The sequence below is a fragment of the Peromyscus maniculatus genome, chromosome 14, assembly GCF_049852395.1.
Source record: "Peromyscus maniculatus bairdii isolate BWxNUB_F1_BW_parent chromosome 14, HU_Pman_BW_mat_3.1, whole genome shotgun sequence".
Taxonomy (NCBI): Eukaryota; Metazoa; Chordata; class Mammalia; order Rodentia; family Cricetidae; genus Peromyscus; species Peromyscus maniculatus.
Genome location: NC_134865.1, coordinates 4,350,752 through 4,371,509, shown reverse-complemented (window position 1 = coordinate 4,371,509; position 20,758 = coordinate 4,350,752). Strand labels below are relative to the sequence as shown.

Sequence of the window (20,758 nt, the reverse complement as noted above, 5' to 3'; positions counted from 1 at the left end):
TTTCCTCACTGCAAGTTTCCAGCCCCAAATGTACCTAAACTGGGTCAAAGGAAACACACCTAGAGTTCATGCTTTTTTTGGATCATATATGCATATGTGATTTGAATGCACTGTAGCACATTTAAAAATCCCACAATACACTAAAATATGCCAAGAATTTCTTGACTATGTTACTATCCATGCTCATTCAATAGTGACTTAATCATGACAGAAGAAGTGTGGATATTTCTAAACCTAGTGAATCACAACAGAAAACTTCAAATGGAAATAACACATTATCTAACAGCAGTATGGAATGCATTGAGCTCAGTCACCCAGGATGAGATTAGGAATCAACATAATTTTCTTTTCACACTTATCAGGCAACTGCTTCTTGCTTGACTTAGGAAAATGTGCCTCAATCACTGTAAAAATTTTAAAGTTCATATGAGAAGCATTTCTGCCTTGGTCATAAATCTCCTATTCAGACTGAAAACCATGAAATTCATATTCAGCTTGAGATTGCTGTATTTATGGAATGAGATATTGCATACAGAAAACAATATATGTGAATCACACATGTATTTTACTTTAAAAAGTTTTTATTTTTAAGGAAAGGTCTTGTTTCTGATTTTAGTTGAAATGGTAGAGTAATGGTGGCACAAACGTTATGGGAGGAGTTAATCACTTATTTATTGGATTTAAGGTCCACTTCATGAGCTGGAACATATACCTGACACTGATACTGCTAAAGAGAACAAGAACCTGAGACTAGAGAGATTATGAGCATAGGGGAAAACCTAATTCTATTATTCTGCTAAAGGAATATGGCAATAAAATGTCTCCTTAGGAAATATTGTTTTACCTATAGATAAGTGCTTTGTTCAGGTGCTTATCGTTGAAGCTTCTTCCTGTAGTAAGTGGAAATTAACAAAGAGACTCACAAGCAGATAATTTGTGGAGAGTGAAAGATATTGGAACACTCAGTTTTATGTAGGGTGTCTTCATCAAACCCCTGTGCTCAGGCTCAGGGATCTATGTAGAAAAGGAGGCAGAAGGTTCTTAGAGCCAAAGAAACAGTGTCTTCCAGACACAGCAGGGCTATAGTACACATGAACTCTCAGAATCTGTGGCAGCATCCATAGGGACTGCCCAAGATTAAGCTGGATGGGTCCAAACACTGAGAAGGGGAAGTGGACAGGGAGTTCCATGCTTAACCACGAAAATACTTTGCAATTGATACCCACCAGCAAAAGGAAAATCAATTTCACCAATGGAGTGTCACTGGATATTTCAATCACACTCAAGAGCAGGCCCATGCTAAGAAGTAGTTGGCCAACACAAAATGACCTATTTATTGATCTATCTATCTATCTATCTATCTATCTATCTATCTATCTATCTATCTATCTATCTCAGTGTTGTAGGCATTTGTTTCATTTTTATTTGTTTGGCATTTTAATTTTGTCTTACAGGTTTTTGATGTTTGATTTTCTTTTTTGTGATGGGGACATTAGGTTGGATCAGTAGGAATGTGGGGAGAAAGTGGAGGAGTTGGGGAAGGGGACACATATCATCAAAATATCCTGTATGAAACACTTTTAGATAAAAAAAGGAAAATATCAAAGAAAGAGTTCAGACATGTTTCCGAAGTTTCATTCCTCTTTGAACACTATTCTCTTCTTCTGTATGTAGACACTCACAGGCAGAAATGCCGATTTTTTTAAGAACAATACATCCTTGATCTACCTATGGATTCTCATGTAGACAGAATTAAATCCAGCATTCTGCATTTCTCCTCATCTGTGATACAGGGAGACTGGGGTCCTATAGACTGGAGAATAACTGAAAAGAAATAGCAAAATAAAATCTTGTTCTTTACGCTTGTTTTCTTGCCCTTGGACAGAAGACAGATATCTGGAATTATTGTAGTATCTCCCCAGATTAACTCGGCATCCATTAGGCTATCATTATATTCAGTAACATTATACAAAATCTCAATTTGCTGATTATTTTAATGTCACTCCTGAGAAGTCCTACTGGTAAGATAATATGATTATGCAAATATACATTTTAGAAAAATTAAAGGAAGAAAGAGAAATTGTACATCAGATAAATAATTTTTAAGTCTTTACTTCATTCATATTACTTGTGTAGGAGTTGTAAAGTTTCCTTTGGAGTGATGAAAACTGAAGGCAGAAAGCATTGCTGTGCATTTACCTTTCCAGAGGATGCCTGAAAACACAGACACTTTGGCTGCCCTTGGATTCAGTGTTATAAATTACTCTACTCTGTAAACTAGATGGAACTTGTCACTTTTTCTCAAGTGAACTTGTTTCTTTGATGAAACAATATAATAAGGTATTCACTATTGGATCTGTGACACTTCGGGCAATGCATTGTTGCAATGCTTTCTACAGCAAGATTTGACAGACTATTTCACATCTCTTTGATAATACAAGCATTTTAAAAGCAAACACAAACAAACAGAAAACAAATACTGCCTACTGTACACTTTTCCCCCATTTCTTTCATTTTTAAACAGTTGGTGTATGATGGATGATAGACTCTGGTTGTTCAATATAACAGCCCCTAAAAGAATCTCATTTTGACAATACTAAGAATCACCTCAGGATTATTGGGTCTAACCTTTTTAATCCCATGAAGAAGCATTATGATAGTTTTATTGGTTCTACTGCATTTTATCATGATGCATAAAGGGATGGTTTAACGCATCTCACAGTTACTGACTATACTATGGCCAACAATTATGCAGCTGAGGGCATGAGCCATAGTGTTTGGGTTTATACTATAATAATTTACATTCTTTTTTAAAAGTATAATTTGTCAAGAGTATATTTCTAATAATTTGTACATTGACACACTGAGCTGGGATCACTGAAATCACTACAATAATCCACAAAACAACCACACATTAATGTCAATGGACCCAATTATGTTTCACTCACACAATAATCTGCTTTGTGCAGAGGGTCTTCTTGGTTCTGTGGATGTCCCTATTAACCTGAAAGGCATCATTGTCCATTTCCACCCCTACCCAGTACCATGTTAGGTTACTATGACACAAAGAACATAAGTTCTCTTTGAAGTCCTTCTTAACTCCTTTATCTCCTCCAATAGTAGGGCTACATACACCATCAACATATTAGTTGGTAGCCACCACACTAGTCTCCCTGTTCCTGCTAGTTTAGGGACTCATGTTTTGCTCTAGTCCCTCAAAAAAACTTTGTTTTCTTTTTATGACTTTTCCAAGTCTGTTTCATTGAGGTCTCCTCAAACATTACTCAACTGAGTATGAATGTCTTTATAAATTTCTTAATAACCTCAGTGAAAAAGAAGTTGATAATAGTTTTTAAATATTTATATCTACCTTTTATGCTTTCCAAATCACATTCTGCAATTATCACTATATTTTATACTCAATGTATGTAAGTAGAATCATTTAAGTATGAGAACATATCTAAATCTCTATACATCAAAATGTAAAGTCTTCTTATAAATGGAGTTCTATAAATAATGACAAATCATAAATCTGATAAATTTATTAACTGTCTAAACTGACATATGCTCTATGTATATTTTATATTTATGTAACACTTTATTAATTATGTTTTACCGATAACATATTTTAAGTACAAGCCCATACTTCATTGTAAGTATGTTGTAAATTTCTTTCATGTAAATTAAATATCATTAGGATTTAAGATTTTCAGATTCTAGTTCTGATGACATATCTGATTTTTTATAAACATTTTCTCAATATTTTGCATATGAAGTCAATATTTGAGAAAATATTTTTAAATTAAACATGACAGTATTTATTTCCTCTGCAGATGAACTTACCTCTCACAATGATGTTGGTGGACTTTTTTGCAGGGTTTCCCACATTATTATTGGCAATGCAGCTATAAGTACCAGCATCATCTGAGGTGATGGCAGGTATGGTCAACGTCCCTCCATTCAAAACAATCTTTTCAGGCAGAGTCCCAAAGGATCTGACCCAGGTGAGAGAGGGTGTTGGCTCTCCTCCTGTCGTAACACACACTAATGTTATGGCCTCTCCAGGATTTACAACTATAGGATCATCCACCAAAAGCTTAATTGATGGGGATGCTGAAAGACAAAAGACATACATTTAGTGAGATAGGCTGCTACTGAGAACCAACAGCAGGTTTTATACTCATCTATTTGAGCAATTAAACTTAAATGTTTTTTTTTTAATTATTCTTTTCTTTCTTTCTTTTCTTTCTTTCTTTCTTTCTTTCTTTCTTTTTTTTTTAAGACAGGGCTTCTCTGTGTAGTTTTGGTGCCTGTCCTGGATCTGGCTCTGTAGACCAGGCTGGTCTCGAACTCATAGAGATCCGCCTGCCTCTGCCTCCCAAGTGCTGGGATTAACACCACGACCACCTGGCAAATGCTGTTCTTTTTATCAAAAACAAAGTGTACTGTTCAAACTTTAGCCAGATGTAATACTTCTATACTTCACGTAAGCAGTATAAATGTATAGAGTATTATTAAGTGTTTTAAATAATTGATTTAAATTAATTAAATAAATGAAGGTGTATTTTGAGGCGAATTCCTCAGAACTGAAACATTCCCCCATGGGATATCTCCAGACTTAGGAAAATAACCAAATCCATGAGGTTCAGAAAACTCATGAAATTGACAAGAATCTTGAAGCTTCTCCAGAAACATCACAAGGTCCCTTCCCATTCTCTTATGTCCTGGAATCTGTGTGCAACATTCCATCAATTTCAGCCTTTATTAGTGGTCACCTACACCAGGTGTTGCTCACAGTAGTGCAGCTGTTTTTGCACCACCTGGGCCTCTCTGTCAGTTACCCCAGAAAATACACGGCTTCTTAGCTAGACGAGTAATTTCTGTGGGCTGTTGTCAATGCTCTGAGGTGAGCACCCATGTGCTCATGGCACCCTAGGAAAAGTCACACAAGAATGTGCAAATAGTTACTTCCCTGAATTATTGTCCTGACACTAGAATAACAAAAGTGACTGAAGTTGTCAAGCATAGCATCCACTTCTCCTGAGTGTGAAGCTACTTTAGGTTCTGAGTTCTCACAAACACAGCTTTAAAATTCAGAAAGAAACAATCACAAACGGCCCAGCAAAAATACTGAGCCTACTACTTCTTTTATGGCTTAATGGTAAAATTCCCACAGTGAAAAGTAAGTCTTTTAAAATCCTCAAGTTAAAAAGTACAAAAATACATATTTATTCAATTGAAGATAATCACCTTTTCACCAAACACTCAAAATAGAAGCTATTTAAAGAACATAAAATATTATTTTCATACAGGGACTATCCTACTTATAGTGCATTGTAAGTATACACAACACTTTCATAAACCGAAGTAGGTATTTTATTGATGTTCAAGTTAATATGTTCAGTAATATTTTATGACAAAGTGAAAGCTGTATTATATGTAATATATATGTATATACACTTATATACAAAGAAAAATAACATTGTTCAATGTTATTATGTTAATTTAAAAATTATTAAGCTCAGAGATGCTTAGAGATGCAGTTTAGAATTAAAACTCATTCATGTGTGTTTTAATAAAATCTATCTTGCTTTAAAAAAGAAAGAAAGGGAAGAATAGGGCAATAAATCCATGTTAAGGATTCATGAGAGAGACAGGGAGTCTCTATGGCATTTTCAAACATCCTTGTTGCCTCCTGGTTCTTCTAACATCATTAAAATAGCATGGGAATTTTCAAAATGTCACAACATCAGCTCCTCTGATGTGCTGACATTAAAGTATAAAGATTTATTATTAAAAAGATGTTGGGAAATACACACAGAAAGGTGATATGACTAAGTCACCACAGTTGGGGGGAAAACAAAGTGTATCAAGGAATTATTAAATATTAAGCTAAAGAATGGATGATGTCACTAATTATATCTTCTAAAATATGAATTGTACTCAATTATTAATATATTACTATCAAGAGGCCAAAGGAATACTTACTGAGGTAAACAGCTTAAACCTAGAATGTTTTAGTTAAAATAAAATTATAGAAATCCTAACATTTGTATCATACTAGCAATGTTTAATGTGCTTTATATCACATTTTAATTAAACTAAAAGAAGCCAAGTCAAGTTTACTATGGTATATTAGGAATACAGAAACACTGAATTTACATTAAATAGAAGAATATTTGCCTATATAAAAGGATTATAGGAGGGCTAACAATTCTGAAGCCTTAATAATATTCAAATATATTTGTTATATAAATTTCAAGAAAATCACAGGGTGGAACTTTTGACCTATGTGCATTAGCATGTAAGATTTAGTGAACTATCTTGTTATAATTACAAGGCTTTGTTTAAGAATTGCATGTGATTCTTAGGGCACAAATGGAATCATGTTCAAGAGAGAGAAACCATAGCATAGAAAGTCATTTAATATAGGAAAATCAATTTTTTAATATCATATTTTAAAGACTTTCAGATGGAATGGCTCATTGGTTAATTAGAGATTATATACAAACATTCTGAGTGAGGTTCTGCCTTTCTTATTTTATTTTAGTTAGATACGACCTGACTATTTAACCCAGGAATTCACTATCTCACTGTGCAGCCAAATGGGCATTGAACTCATCAGCTTTATTCTTTTGAGGTCTGGGATTATATGGGATTATAAGGAACTATCACTATACCTGACTTTAGTTTCAAAAAACACATGTTAATGTGTGTGTGTGTGTGTGTGTGTGTGTGTGTGTGTGTGTGTGTGTGTATTTTGCAGGTCAGTTTGTGTGTATATGGACAATGGCACCAAGAAAATGCCCAGGACAACTCCATGTAGTTATTTCTCTCTCCTTTCACCATGTGGGACCTGAGAATTGAATTCAGGTTGTCAGGTGGGTGGCAAGTGCTTTTTCTTGCTAAACCATACAACTAGCCCTAGATTTCCATTTCTTCATCTTTCAAGTCACTTTTGTGGTTGAGGCCTGTGTGGCTTTAGGGATAGATCTAACTGGGGCAATGGAGAATGAAGAAACAATAGACAAACACACAGAAGAGAGGGATTGAATGAGCTGTACTCTCTGATAGAGATGCATTGATAGCAGCCTGGAAACCAAGTGTGTTTATTATATATGGCATGAAAGAAGAGAAGGCCAGGCCATCATCCAGAAGGAGAAAGCTGTGATTGATAGTTTCTGCATACAATGGTTTTAGTTAAAGGTCAAAAGTTCTGAATCAACACCCATACTTAGATCAGGGAAAGGCTTTGCCATTCCTCTGAGTAGGACCTGGGGAAGGATTTTCCATTCCAATGGGTCTGACACTGGGGTCCTTAACATGGCTGTGCTCATCAGTTTTGACACATTCAGTCAAAACTTCATTAGCTCTCCACACATTGCATGATATTTCTCAATGTACAAATGAAGTATTTCAACCATAATTCAGTCGTACCATTGACTTTTCTGGAGTATGATGTGATAGTTATGTAGAGACCTGACTGTGAACTTGGGCAAGTTCTCTCACTTCTGGGAGTCTCTTTCTTGACATTGTTATTTTTTGATGTGTCATTATATATATATATATATATACATATATATATATATGTGTGTGTGTGTGTGTGTGTGTGTCAATATATATATATATATATAATTTTAACACCTACTACTGTAAAAGATTAACTAAGGAGTGTTTTCTGTTGTCATTCATTCTATTATGAACTTGTAGGTTTAGCTGTAGCCACATACTATGTGTAGACACATAGTGTGGATGCTAATGAGACAAAATGTGATAAACTGTGATTGTCTTGGTCACATGTGGCAGGGATATTTTAGGATCATTTTGAGTTTTTGAAGATACTGTACCACAGCACACAAAACATATTAAAACTCACTCACTTTGAGAAACAAGAGCCTCCTATATTACTCTTATTTTTCCAATATTATTAGTGAATTAAACTCATTGTATTTCAATACTCATTTTCATTGGACTGTTCAAATCTCAGAGATAGTTAGTTCATGCTTGTCTTGCATACATTCACTGTTCTTCAGCACCATCCTGTACCTACCCTGCCACCCTGAGGTCATGTATCATGAGGGTTCTCTCCTGTGTTTATGTGAGTATCCAGGAAATGAAGACAGATAAAGCTCACTGAACCAAACCATGAACCTCGCTGAGTGTTAGGTATAAGTTACCACATGTATTGGCTGAGGCAACCACTGATACACACATCCGTAGCTAGCCAATGAAGGCAGAGCCTTGTAATTCTAGCAAGTCAGTGGTGGAAGTAAGAGAACCAGGAGTTCAAGGTCATTTTCAGCTACACAGAGAGTTGGAGGCTAGCCTGGGCTACAAGGGAACTTTTCTCAAAACAAACAAACAAACAAACAAACAAAATAAATGATGCCCTCTTTTGTAAAACAAGGGACATATATTTCATTTCTTCCTCTTAATATGTGATATAGATTACTTTGCCTCATTTTAAAGCAATAAATAAACACAAAAGTCTGAAGTAGAACAGAGAAAAACTGAATAGGACGTCATGGAATTATTCTTTGAGATATTAACAGAAGTGGAAGGTGGAAGTTATCATAAAGGAAAGAAATCAGACACAGAAAGGCATAAGGTATGTTCCCACTGGTCGAGAAGTGAAGAATTGACTTAATAGAATAAAAAGTCAACCAGTTATCATTAGAGGCTAGAAAGAATGAAGCGGATGGAAAGGAGTCGAATAGTATGCTCCCAAATACAATCAGGTAAGGACTGAATTCTAGGATCCTACAGTGCAGTGTGGTGACAGCACCTATAATGTATACATCACACTTGGCTATATACTTTTAGATGACCCAGATAGAGAGATCTGAAGCTTCCCAGCACAAAAATACAATAAATATTTAAGAAGACAGAAATAATAATTACTTTGATTTAATCATCACAGGCTGTAAAATGTGTAGGATTAAGTCTACTCCAAATAAATACATATTATTACTATACTTCAAACAAAGAAACATCAATGTGAAACACATAACCAAAGGAAATTCTTCAAATAAAGTGAAACATTTATATTAGCAAATACTGCCAACAGCCTTGTCTGAGAAAAAAAAAAGTTTGTGTCTAAGGGCACACTGATCCTCGGTACATTAAAGACAGAGGGAAATGACCTCTACAACAGACTCCCCACCTTAAGGATCAGGAACCTGCTATTTCTTACAACATAAAGGCTCATTTTGTTCCCTTAGATTTTTCTATCCACACTTTCTTGTTATCCCTGGTGATCTTAGAGCAAAATCTTCTATTCCTTATAAACATGGCTTACATGACTTTATAATATCTTGCTCCTGCTAAGCACTCTGGATCTTAGAGCTTCTCAGGTATTCACTGGGTTCCCCAGCCTTCTATGCTGACAATTAACATTGCAGAATCCGAGTTGTTTCAAAGACCAAGCTTCACTATCTGCAGCAAACAAATTTAAGCTATGCATTATAAATTGACAAAAGAGTGCTCCAATGCACATGAAAATAATTGCAACTTCACCATCATGTGTGAATATTCTTTCTGTACTCAGTGTTTATATCTGACTATGGGGCCAGTCGAGATGATAGGATGATAATATGTCAACACTTAATGATGGAAGGTAGTTACCACGGTTACAAAGACTTGAATCCTCTTTCAGGATGTGGATAACAGTATTGTAGCATACATTATGTGCTCCATGACAGACAGTATGGATGATATACAGATAGATGATATATAAATAATATGTATAGATAGATGCATAGATAGATAAAAATGGAGATAGATGCATAGATGGATGTATAGATAGATGCATAGATAGATAGATGATAGATAGATAGATAGATAGATAGATAGATAGATAGATAGATAGATGATAAATGTATGATAAATGTTACAGAGATTGATGAATAATACAGAGAACCATAGATGAATAATAGGTGATATGTAGAAAGATGATAGACAGATGATAAATAGTTCATCACAAAGAGCTTACCAATAGAAGAAAAAGAGACACAGACCAAGAGAAATGAGGAATGATAAGAATAACTGCAGAATGAAAGGCAGGAAGGGAAGAAAAAGAGGATAAGAAAAGTATGAGAAAGATAAAGAGGAAGAGAAGGGGGAAAAGATAATATGGTTTATATGATATGTCTCTCACAGAGTTATGTGGTGGTGAAGAGCTGAAGAAGAAGGTGACTTGGAAGTTGTAATAGGGATGGGGCTTTCTTGAGGTTTATCTTGGTTCTTATCTTGTCATAGATAATTTCTACCCTCTCCCTCCCCTTTCTCTTCCTGTTTGTCTTGATATGAGATGCTTTTCTCTGCTAGGCCCTTATTACCACAAAGGATTGAAACCTTGGAAACCGTGAGTTAAGATAAATCATCCCTCCCTTTGGGTGTTGGTTTCAGGAGTTACAATGATAAAAGTCTGACAAAAAAAAAATCTGACAGATGGATAACAGCTGACAGACATGTAGATAACAGAGTCAATCCTTGGAGAGTGGGAGAAGTTAAGAAGGTTAAGAAAGAAAGAGGAGTAAAGAGAGAAAAGGAAAAGGGAGGGGATGAGCAGAGAGATGAGGCCACAAAAGCTATAGTTCAATTTTCCAACATTCTAGACTGCTCTGTTCGACACAGAGTTTTATAAACCTTAAGCCTGTTTTCTAATTCAGTAACTTGTTATGTTGCTCAGGGTTGTCTCTAAACTTTTGACTTTCCTGCTTCCACCTCCCAAGCACTAGGGTTACAGATGTCCACCACCATGGCCAACCAACATTTTAATCAAACTTCAGTATAGCATATCTGAGGATAGAAATTCTTCCCATATTCTTTTCAGCAATTTTTTCTGACTAAAAAGAAGTAATTCTTTCCCATGCAATGATTAGGTGTTACTTAAGAAGTCCATGGAAGCATGACTGGCCTATTGACTGTCATATGCAAATCTTCTAACACTGGAAATTGCACAGCAAATGAGACTTTGTGTCCTTTCTCACATTTGACAGTACTGAGTGTGGCCAATTAGAAGTCAAGAACACAGTATCCTCATGGCCCTGGGAAAGAACTCAAAGCTCTAAAATGACAAGTGCGAAAGAGAGAGACCAGGTAGAACTGAAATGTCCTAGAAAGTATGAAGGAAAGCACTCTCAGGTAGATACATCTATCACAATTTTCAGATTGGGCTGAAAGTGTGGCTTCGTGGAAAAGTGCTTGCCTAGCATTTTTGAGGACTTGAGTTCAATCCCCAATCATAAAAAAATAAAACAAAAATATCTTTAGAACACTCTTGCACTATAGTTTGTGGTAAGTTGGCTGAGATAAACTGCTAAAATCATGGCACTATAGATAGTTGAATAAAAAATTGAATTGTGAATAATAAAAAATATTTATTAACTCTGGGATTATAATGTGATTTATGTCCATTCCTAATTTTAGCAACTCTGTCACTAGTAAGATTGTCTGCCTAGATTAAACAAAGGTTTCGAACAAAATCTCAGCAACTTATTTTCAGTTGAATTAAAGTAGAATGAGTGAGGAAGAGAAAATATCTTCTTGGGTGTATTGTTTGTATTGCACCTATCAGTGGAGGAAAGCATTAAGGTAAACATTCTTTTAAAATCTGAAACTAGCACATAGTGTGACTCATATCTATATTCTCATAGGCTTTGGACTTCCATGCACCTGGGGTATTCAATTATAAAAATAGAGCCTAGTTTGGACCAGCCTAGCACCTGGACCACGATTTAAAGGCCACAAGCTGTTTCTTATTACATACACTTATCCAATGTTTCAAGAGCAAAGTGTGTTTCCTTGGACAGAAATAATTCAAGAGTTAGAAAGTGAATTGATTCATAAGAAAACTGACAAGGAAGGAGAAAACAAGTAAGAATTACTTGATAGAAATGTTCTCCCTGTTAGTATCTGCCTAACTTGAATCCTTTGAAATGGGTCCTGACAGTCATTCTTGAGTGAGAATTGCAGGGAGTGTTGAGGAAGAAGAGAGAAACATTTACCAATCACATTTCACACTGTGAACTTGCTTATCAAAGTTCATGTAAGTACACATAAAGGATGGATAAGGCATTCTACGTGGATGGGCAATATGAACAAACGAATGCGTTTGGAATTACAGCAACTTTGAAAACCAGAAAGTAGTGTTGCTATGTGGCAACCCTGAAGGATTTATGAACAAAACCAAAATTATCTTTCCTGTTCTCAGAAAGAGTGGATGGCAGCCATATTGTTTATGGAATGGTTTCACCAATGCTTCTTCCAAGAAGGGAAGAAACACATAGAAGAGGAAGGAACAGAGTAAATTCCTGTGCATGATAAACAGTGGGTCTAGGCATTCTGAGTCTGTTTACTGTAAGTGAAAATGTTGATATGATATCTTATGATTAATGAAAACACATTGCTTCTTAACCAAGTTTACTCAGTTTGTAGATGCCACATACATCTCCTCCTGCTATCAGATCTCATTTGTTCAACAGTTAATGTAGACTTCAATCTGGAATGCTGGAAATTATTCCCTACAGCTAAGACACCAAAGCTACAATAGGTGAATTAAAACCAAGCACTGTAAATTCACACTGTAACTCTGATGTGATGTTTTCAATGATGTTCAAAACTTCTGGGAGACTGATAGAAAGGTTAGGGAAGCCATTCAGATAGAGACAAGTTGGTGAAGAAGGGCATAGTGATATACTTGATGGTCAAGTGCAAGGACATACTACTGTAGGATATTGAGAAATGTTAATGAAGAAGTAATTGGACACATGGTGGCTCTTCTGAACAAGTGGGAGATGAAAAAGAAGAAACAACAGATATGGGCATACATCCAGGAAGTAGTCTGTAAAAAGTTACTTGGGGCATATGTAAGTAAAATATCAAGATTCTTATGAACTTGTTAAGGACAGGGGCCAGCTGCATCTCACTGGTTGTCTTTCAGGGTCTAGCACAGATCCAAAAATGAGAGCTTTAATGTCTTAAGATAAAGCTATATTTGAACTTCAGTTACTACAATCCAAAGCTTAATTCTTTCCAAGTAAACAAAACTTAAAAGACACTCAGGATTTGTGTGTGATAGTGAGACATACTATTCTGGAGAAAATGTGGACACAAACGCATGTGCTATACATGTCTTTTTAAAAATATATTTGACATACACTTATTAATAAAAAGAAATGTGACTTGAATTTAAGTCTTCAAGGACTGCCATGTATTTTCTAGTATGGTAGTATGTAACAGGCTTAACAATGGAAACGTGTTTCATTTTATTAAAGTGGGAAAAGAATAAAAAATGCTTCCTTCTTGCAAAAAAAAAAAGAAATCTGGGTGAATATGATCATAGTTAAGTATACACACAGGAAATCATTAAGTTATGTTTTTAAAAACAAGGAAAATAAAAAAAAATCTGCCCACAGAAAGTACATCAATCCTCAGGAGAGTTTAAGAACAGAAGGCAGCAGACTTGCTGTCTGTGGGTCACTGTTTCCATGTACATTCAAAATCAATTACTAGCTCCATGAAGATTCTGTGGAAAGGATAAATAAAGAACACAGAGGGAGGCTCTGCTATCAATCAAGAAATAGGTGTCAGGAGTGAATGAGAATACAGTATGAAGGAGCAAACCATAATAAATGTAGTCAGTTAACTTCCCCTTTTTGTTCTGTAACCTGATGTTTTTAAAGTGGTTTGAAAATATATAAGATGCTGACATCTGAGGCAAGCTTGTGTGTGGAGAGACACGGCTAGAAACAATGGTTTTCTTGAATCCACTCAATGTAGCAAAATGTCTACAGCCAATTAGTGATGTCAATATTAACACCTAATGCCCTGAGAGGTCTTCATAAATACAGAAGGGCATTATAAAGACAAACTTAAGTATTGCAAGTAGTTTCCTCTGTTGGTTCACAGTTTTTTCATGTCCTTGTCAGCAGATAAGGTCTTGGTAGGCCTGGTCTCGTTCAAGTTCAAAAGACAATCAAAAATCTTATGACAGCTATCACTCACTGAGAGAAAGCTGAAGTTAAATATTTCCAGCTAAGACATTGGTGATGCTTCAAAATAATTTGTTGTGCACAGGAGACATTGGGAATATCAGAGTAAGACTATATTGCAAGAGTACATTCATCACAAGCAGATCAAAAACTCGCTGTTTGTGCTGCGTGGAGTTCAAATCCACTGTTGACCCATTTAGTAATTAAGCCATTAACTTATCGATTCATCATAATCTGCAGCTTTTACCCAGCTGACTGGTTTGATTCATTCTTTTCAGGAGCAAGAAGGATTATAACAGTCTCCCACTAAGATACACACTGTTATCTTTTTACTGTGGCATCTTTAGGAACAGACATCAAGGTGACAAGAATAAGGCATGTTTGTTATTTATTGATATTTGTATTATAAGCACTCAAAAGAGGACATAACAAAGAATTAAGTGGTTAATGATGTTATCATAAATAAAAGAATTAGAGACCTGAGTCAGGTGTGGAAGCACACACTTGTATTCATGACACTTGTTGAGTCTAAGGCAGGAGAGGGACTACCAATTCGAAGCCAAACTGGGCCAATTGTCTACAAATAAACCAACCAGCAAGCAACATGAGCTATTTACTTTAAAACAAAATACAGGAACAATGAAGATTGTCCAGTTCTCTTATTTTGAAATCACATCTATTATATTGCTAACAGTGATGACAAAGAATTATTTTAACATAATTCGTTACATTTTGATCAACAAATGAATGTCTTATCCTCTTTTTTATTTAGCTTTTTGTTCAGTTGTAATACTGAATATTACTGTTTGTAAATAAAATAATTAAGCTAAGCTGTGTTCCTGAAACCAATAAGGGGCACATGGTGATTTTTGGAGAACCAGTATGTAGGTAATTACAAGGAGATGCCAAGACTTCAGTCAATATCAGTCAAGATTGAAAACTCTTCTAAGTGTAAAAAAATCAGGAAGAGGATAAAACAAATGAAGATCATCTGGTATTGATCTTCCAGGTAGCTATATTTTGTTTTTTAATTGTGTACATTGTTAAAAAATACTCTCATAGTACTTAAAGTATTTGTCTGATAAAGATGTTTTTAGCTTTTATTACCTATTTTGGGATTAATTTATTTCACTGTTATATTTTGAATACTGTATAATTGTATAACTTCAATTCATAAGATGCTGATTGTGGTTTGTTCATAATTTTTTGGAGCCCTGGGTTTTTCTCTAATCAAGAGTAAAATTAGAGAGTTTCTAAGGAGGCCTGCCTGGAGCATACTCTGCCATGATAAGGAAAACCCTGGGGCATAAAGCCACTTCTTAGGACATAATTATTCTTACAGTACACAAATATCTAAATGGGCTCATGATGTTGCAAGTATTAAAAGTCTCACTAGGAGCCTAAGCAACCTTGTTAGTGATAGCAACAGGATAAACTGAGTTCAAGGAGAAATGAGTACATACATCTTCTTTTGTATTAGTGATTATTAATTTGACAAAGTAAGAGGTTTACTTATAATTCCACTATCTATGCATAAAGTGCTCTTTGGTCAAGTTTTAATCTTTCTTTGCTATTACTATTCTTCATGTACATTCTAGATATTAACTCCTTTTTTAATAAGTACTCCACAAAGGTTCCTCTCCATTTTATAGGCTTTCTCTTCATGCTTTTGTTGTCCAGAGACTTTTTAATTTGATGTAGTTCTTTGCTTATAAATTATTTTAAGAAAAAATGCCAAGTTGATATAGATTCACTAAGTATCAATTGTGTACTAGGATTTGGCCTGGATTTTGAAAAATGTCATAACAAATCAAATCGAAATCCTGTCCTCCTGGAGTGTGTCAATAGATAAATCTGATTAGAGTTGTTACAATATCTGAGGCAATGACCAAAAAGCTTTACATATGTAAACTTATTACTTTGTAAAAAGAAAGGAAAAAGTAAACACCAGGGATTGTATCAGACTGAAATATTTCTGCATAGCAAAGAGAACAATCACCAGGGAGAAAATGCAATTCACAGAAAGGAAGAAAATATTGGTACTCCATATGCAATTAGGAGTTATTCTCTAAAACATATAAGAATCTCATATTATAAACATATATATCCCAATAAAATATTCAAAAAAATGGCTAACATATTTCCAAAGAGGATACACAAAAGGCTAATGGATATTGGCAAAATACTCTCATTGTTATCAATCATTAGAGAATTAAAAATAAAAACAACAATATGGCATCACTCATACATGTCAGGATAACAATTATATGTTAATATATAGTAGTATGGTGATATTTTAGAGAAATAGGGTTTATCATTGAGAATGGTACAAAACAAGCACAGTAAGCATCAGATAACATCAATAAAAAATGTAACTTTCAGGTTACTTTGCAATGATTTTTTAAGATCATGAATAGTATTTAAAAAAATGAAATCAAGAATCAGAGATAATTTGACTCCTCCATTTACTACAGCATGATAGTCAAAAATCAGAAGAAATCTAAATGATATAGAATGAATGGATACAGTAAATGTAAACTTTGCATATGACACAATAAATTACATCATTCAAAATGAAAAATTCTGTAACATGTGAAAACATGGATGAATTCTGAGAACATTTTGATAAGAAATATAAGCAGGTAATAGACATGTATTATATAATTTTCCATATATATAATATCTTACACATTTAATCAAATTCACAGACTCATGGTGTGGAACAGTGGTTGCCAGGGCTTGAGCAAGAATGAAGTGGGGCATTATTAATCATAGGCATAAAATATTAGCCTAGCAAAAAGAATTACCTCTACAGATCTGAGTGCATCACTGTACTTATATTAATCAATAATATATTATAATATATACACACATACATACATAAATGTAAGTGTACAGTTATCATCTTTATGTTTTGCCCCCCCCACTAAATAAAACATATTTACAAGTGGTATTAAAAAAATAAAACTACCAAAGAGAAGACTGTAATTCCAAGTTTTATATTTAGGTAGAGACACTTTAATGGATTGGATTACAAAGTCACAAAATTGTGCTTTTCACTGGACAAGGTGGCAGCTTTAAACTATGGACCTTGTAGTCCATATCACTAAAGCCTCATGTTGACTTGAGGACAATACTAACTGCTGCCTGATTCTGTTGTTACAGGTCTAGTTCAAATGAGTCTATTCAAGTCTAACACTTAAATAGCCCTTATCTTGGGGCTTCAGACAGAATATTTATATATATTGCTCTGTGTTTTTGGACAGTGCTGTTATGTGATAAGGAAGGTAGGTAGTTTTCCAATAAATGAGAGAGCAGTGTCTTCACACAGAGGGAAAATATAAGCTGCACAAAAGGCAATGTTGCTTAAGGAAAAAGTAAAGAGCAATAAAATCATCTCAATACTTTTACCCAATGAAAGATCAAACATTTAATCACTTCTTAATTCACGTCCTCTCTACATGGAAAAGCATGTATACACTATTCTGTCATTATTTCATTTCCCAAAGTTATTAGTTACAGCACATTTAGTATTAATTTTTGTCAAATTACATTCCCATTCTTATCAGATTAATTAGCTACTGAAATATCTTTGTAAAGCTGCTGTGGATGATCGATTGATAAATAAAACACTAATTTGCCAGTAGCCAGGCAGGAAGTATAGGTGGGACTAACAGAGAGGAGAATGATGGGAAATGGAAGGCTGAGGGAGAGAGACACTGCCAGCCGCTGCCATGAGAAAATGTTAAGATATCAGTAAGCCACGAGCCATGTGGCAACTTATAGATTAATAGAAATGGGTTAATTTAAGATATAAGAACTAGATAACAAAGAAGCCTGCTGTGGCCATACAGTTTGTAAGCAATATAAGTCTCTGTGTTTGCTTGGTTGTGCCTGAACAAGTTGGGGACTGGCAGGTGAGAGAGATTTGTCCTGACCGTGGGCCAGGCAGGACTGGGAAAAACTCCAGCTACACAAAGCAAATATATTTTAATTGTTTTTAATACAGAAGTTTTTTTCAGATTTTTAATACTCATGTATATGGATTTACATATATATGCATATGATATATATTATAATATATATTGATCTACATAGTTACCACACAAATACATTGGAAATCAACTTTGGATTAATATGTATTATATGTAATATATATGTATTAATATGTATTATATATAGTATATATGTATTATATATTGTGTGTGTGCTTATGGCTTATGGTACTTTATTAACCTATATTATATTTAATGTCTTCTTTTACCCAATCAAAGTAGCATTTTGCTCAGGGTTTCTAAAGTAGAAACCTAAGGAGTAATTTCAAGCCAAATGTCACATCTATATGTGTTAAACTTTCTATGCCTAGTTGTCTTGATAATTTTTCTAATCTGATATCAAGCCCCATTAAAAGAGCAATAAGGTAAGGTGACAATGAACAAATTGCCATTGCACTGTGTGTCTATCGGTAATCAATATACTGATGACTTCATTGGAGATTCATGTCACTGAATCACCAGTCAATAGCATGCCCAAGTAGCACAATACAGCAACTCAAGCAGAGTAACTGAAAAGAATCGGCAGAAAGTGTTGTCATCCAATACACGAACTAAAGTGTATTACTGAGCAATTGGACAAGCCTATTTTCTACAGCAATAGAGCAGCAACAGGAAGAACATGCTTTTATTTTCCCCCAATAAATAAAAGTGTACCCTTAAGATTTTGTCCAAACCAGGAATTAAGGGAATAGCTGAAAAAATTGTCATGCTTTGAGAAATAGGTGCCACACTATGAAATAAAAAGGGTACCCTGACTTACAATCAAAGAAATGATGTGCAGGAGTCTGATGCTCTGCCTGGCCATTATCTTCCAGCCTTCCAATCTATCCCTCTCCTTATATCCTGTGTATACTGGGCATATCATGTCTTTAATATGTGGTCTTCTCAATTTACTTAAAATATTCACAGAAACCAAGCACACACACACATACACACACACACACACACACACACACACACACACACACACCAATAAACATCGAGTTTTCATAGGTACATGTGTGTGTTTACCAGAGATTCTATAACCACAGAAAGCCATATTAGCAGTAAATCTTATGAGTTAACACAGGGGAGACAAAGTCTGGAAAACATAAATCTTTACCATAAAGACAATAAAGGTATATAAATTTGATCATGCCAGAGTATGAAGGAAGAAAATATCTTCATAGCTCACTAGAAGGAAAGCTGTTTGAGTATTGCCTCATCTTTTTTTTGGAAAATGTACTTTATAAATATTCTTTGGTGAAATATTAATGCCTATTTTGACAAGAAATTAATCTGACAAATTTATATATAATTGTCTGATTAGGGTTGCTGACTACAAGACACTCTGAGAACATGCTTGGCTTTCTCTATTACAGATATCTAACACAGTAGAAATAAGGCATCAATTAAGAAATTAAGCATACTTGGCCGGGCGGTGGTGGCGCACGCCTTTAATCCCAGCACTCGGGAGGCAGAGCCAGATGGATCTCTGTGAGTTCGAGGCCAGCCTGGGCTACCAAGTGAGTCCCAGGAAAGGCGCAAAGCTACACAGAGAAACCCTGTCTCGAAAAAGCAAAAAAAAAAAAAAAAAAAAAAAGAAATTAAGCATACTTCACATAACTATAGGGAGTTTGCATTTAATGAACATACAATATTTAACATTTTTCTTATTTTTCCAGTTATGTACAAAAGTAGCTAAAACAAAATAGCTGACATGTTATATTTCTGCTGGAAGTACAGGTTAGTAGGTTGAATCATTGATACTTTTCACAAACAAACAACTGAATAAAGAGAAGAAAGGAGTCTTTGGCAGGACAGCATTCCAGATGACATTGTTTTTCCTCCCATCATCACGGTCCACCATTTTCCTGCACAGTTTACACGTAATCTCAATCATCTGCACAATATCTGTAATGACATACAATTCCTCAGGAAAATTGATGCTCTGAATGCTTTATGGGTAGAAAAGAACAGTGGGCAGATGCATATCTTCTCTGTAGGAGTAACACTTCCCTGATAGAGAGTTCTGACTGAGAGTCACTGAGAAAACACTATTTACAAAGATTCCTTCAAAAAACACATTTAATTCAAAAGTGATTTGTTGGCCATTTTTTCTTTTGAAGGGCAATATAAATCCCTTGTATAATAGGACAAAAAATCAGGTATTAATATTCTGAAACTAAGCTTTGACTGTGCATGCTAGGATTTTAAGGCTCAAGGGTGACTAGGCAGTTATGCACCATTTCTTGACATTTATCTCATTTCCTCTGAATTTTGTTGTTGCTACTGTTACCTTGATAAATAAAAGTGAAATATAGTCCATGTTTTTCATCAATCTTTAGTCTACTGATCACAGTAGAATATAATTTAGCAGCAAAGCAAGTCCAAAGAGTTGAAGAAACTGATGAAAATCACCACACTATAGGGATGGATAGACTCCACAACAGCTCTTTCAAATAGATGATTTGTTGTGCAGAGTTTATTAATTCTTGATATGAGCCAACATTGGCAATGGTGGTCTATATAGTGAATTGCAAATTACATACCAGTCAGGACTACACAGAGAGATTGTATATTCAAAAAATAAAAACAAAACCCAAAAAAAGCCCACAAAACCCCAACAACAAAAACAGAAAGAAAGAAGGAAGGAAAGAACAAAAGGAGGAAGGAAGGAGAAAGGAAAAAGGAAGGAAGGGAGGGAAGAGGGAGGGGGAGGGAGGGAGG

At 34.9% G+C, this 20,758-nt stretch overlaps 1 protein-coding gene across 3 annotated transcripts in view; it reads right to left on the bottom strand.

Annotated features, from left to right (window-relative positions):
* The window catches only part of Mdga2 (MAM domain containing glycosylphosphatidylinositol anchor 2), a 793,868-nt gene that overhangs the window by 242,033 nt on the left and 531,077 nt on the right, over positions 1–20,758 (bottom strand). For all 3 annotated transcript variants that reach the window (XM_042260511.2, XM_076550567.1, XM_076550568.1), the window contains exon 6: positions 3,844–4,113. In XM_042260511.2, the coding sequence (XP_042116445.1) occupies positions 3,844–4,113 (270 nt within the window). The remainder of the gene's footprint in view (positions 1–3,843; positions 4,114–20,758) is intronic.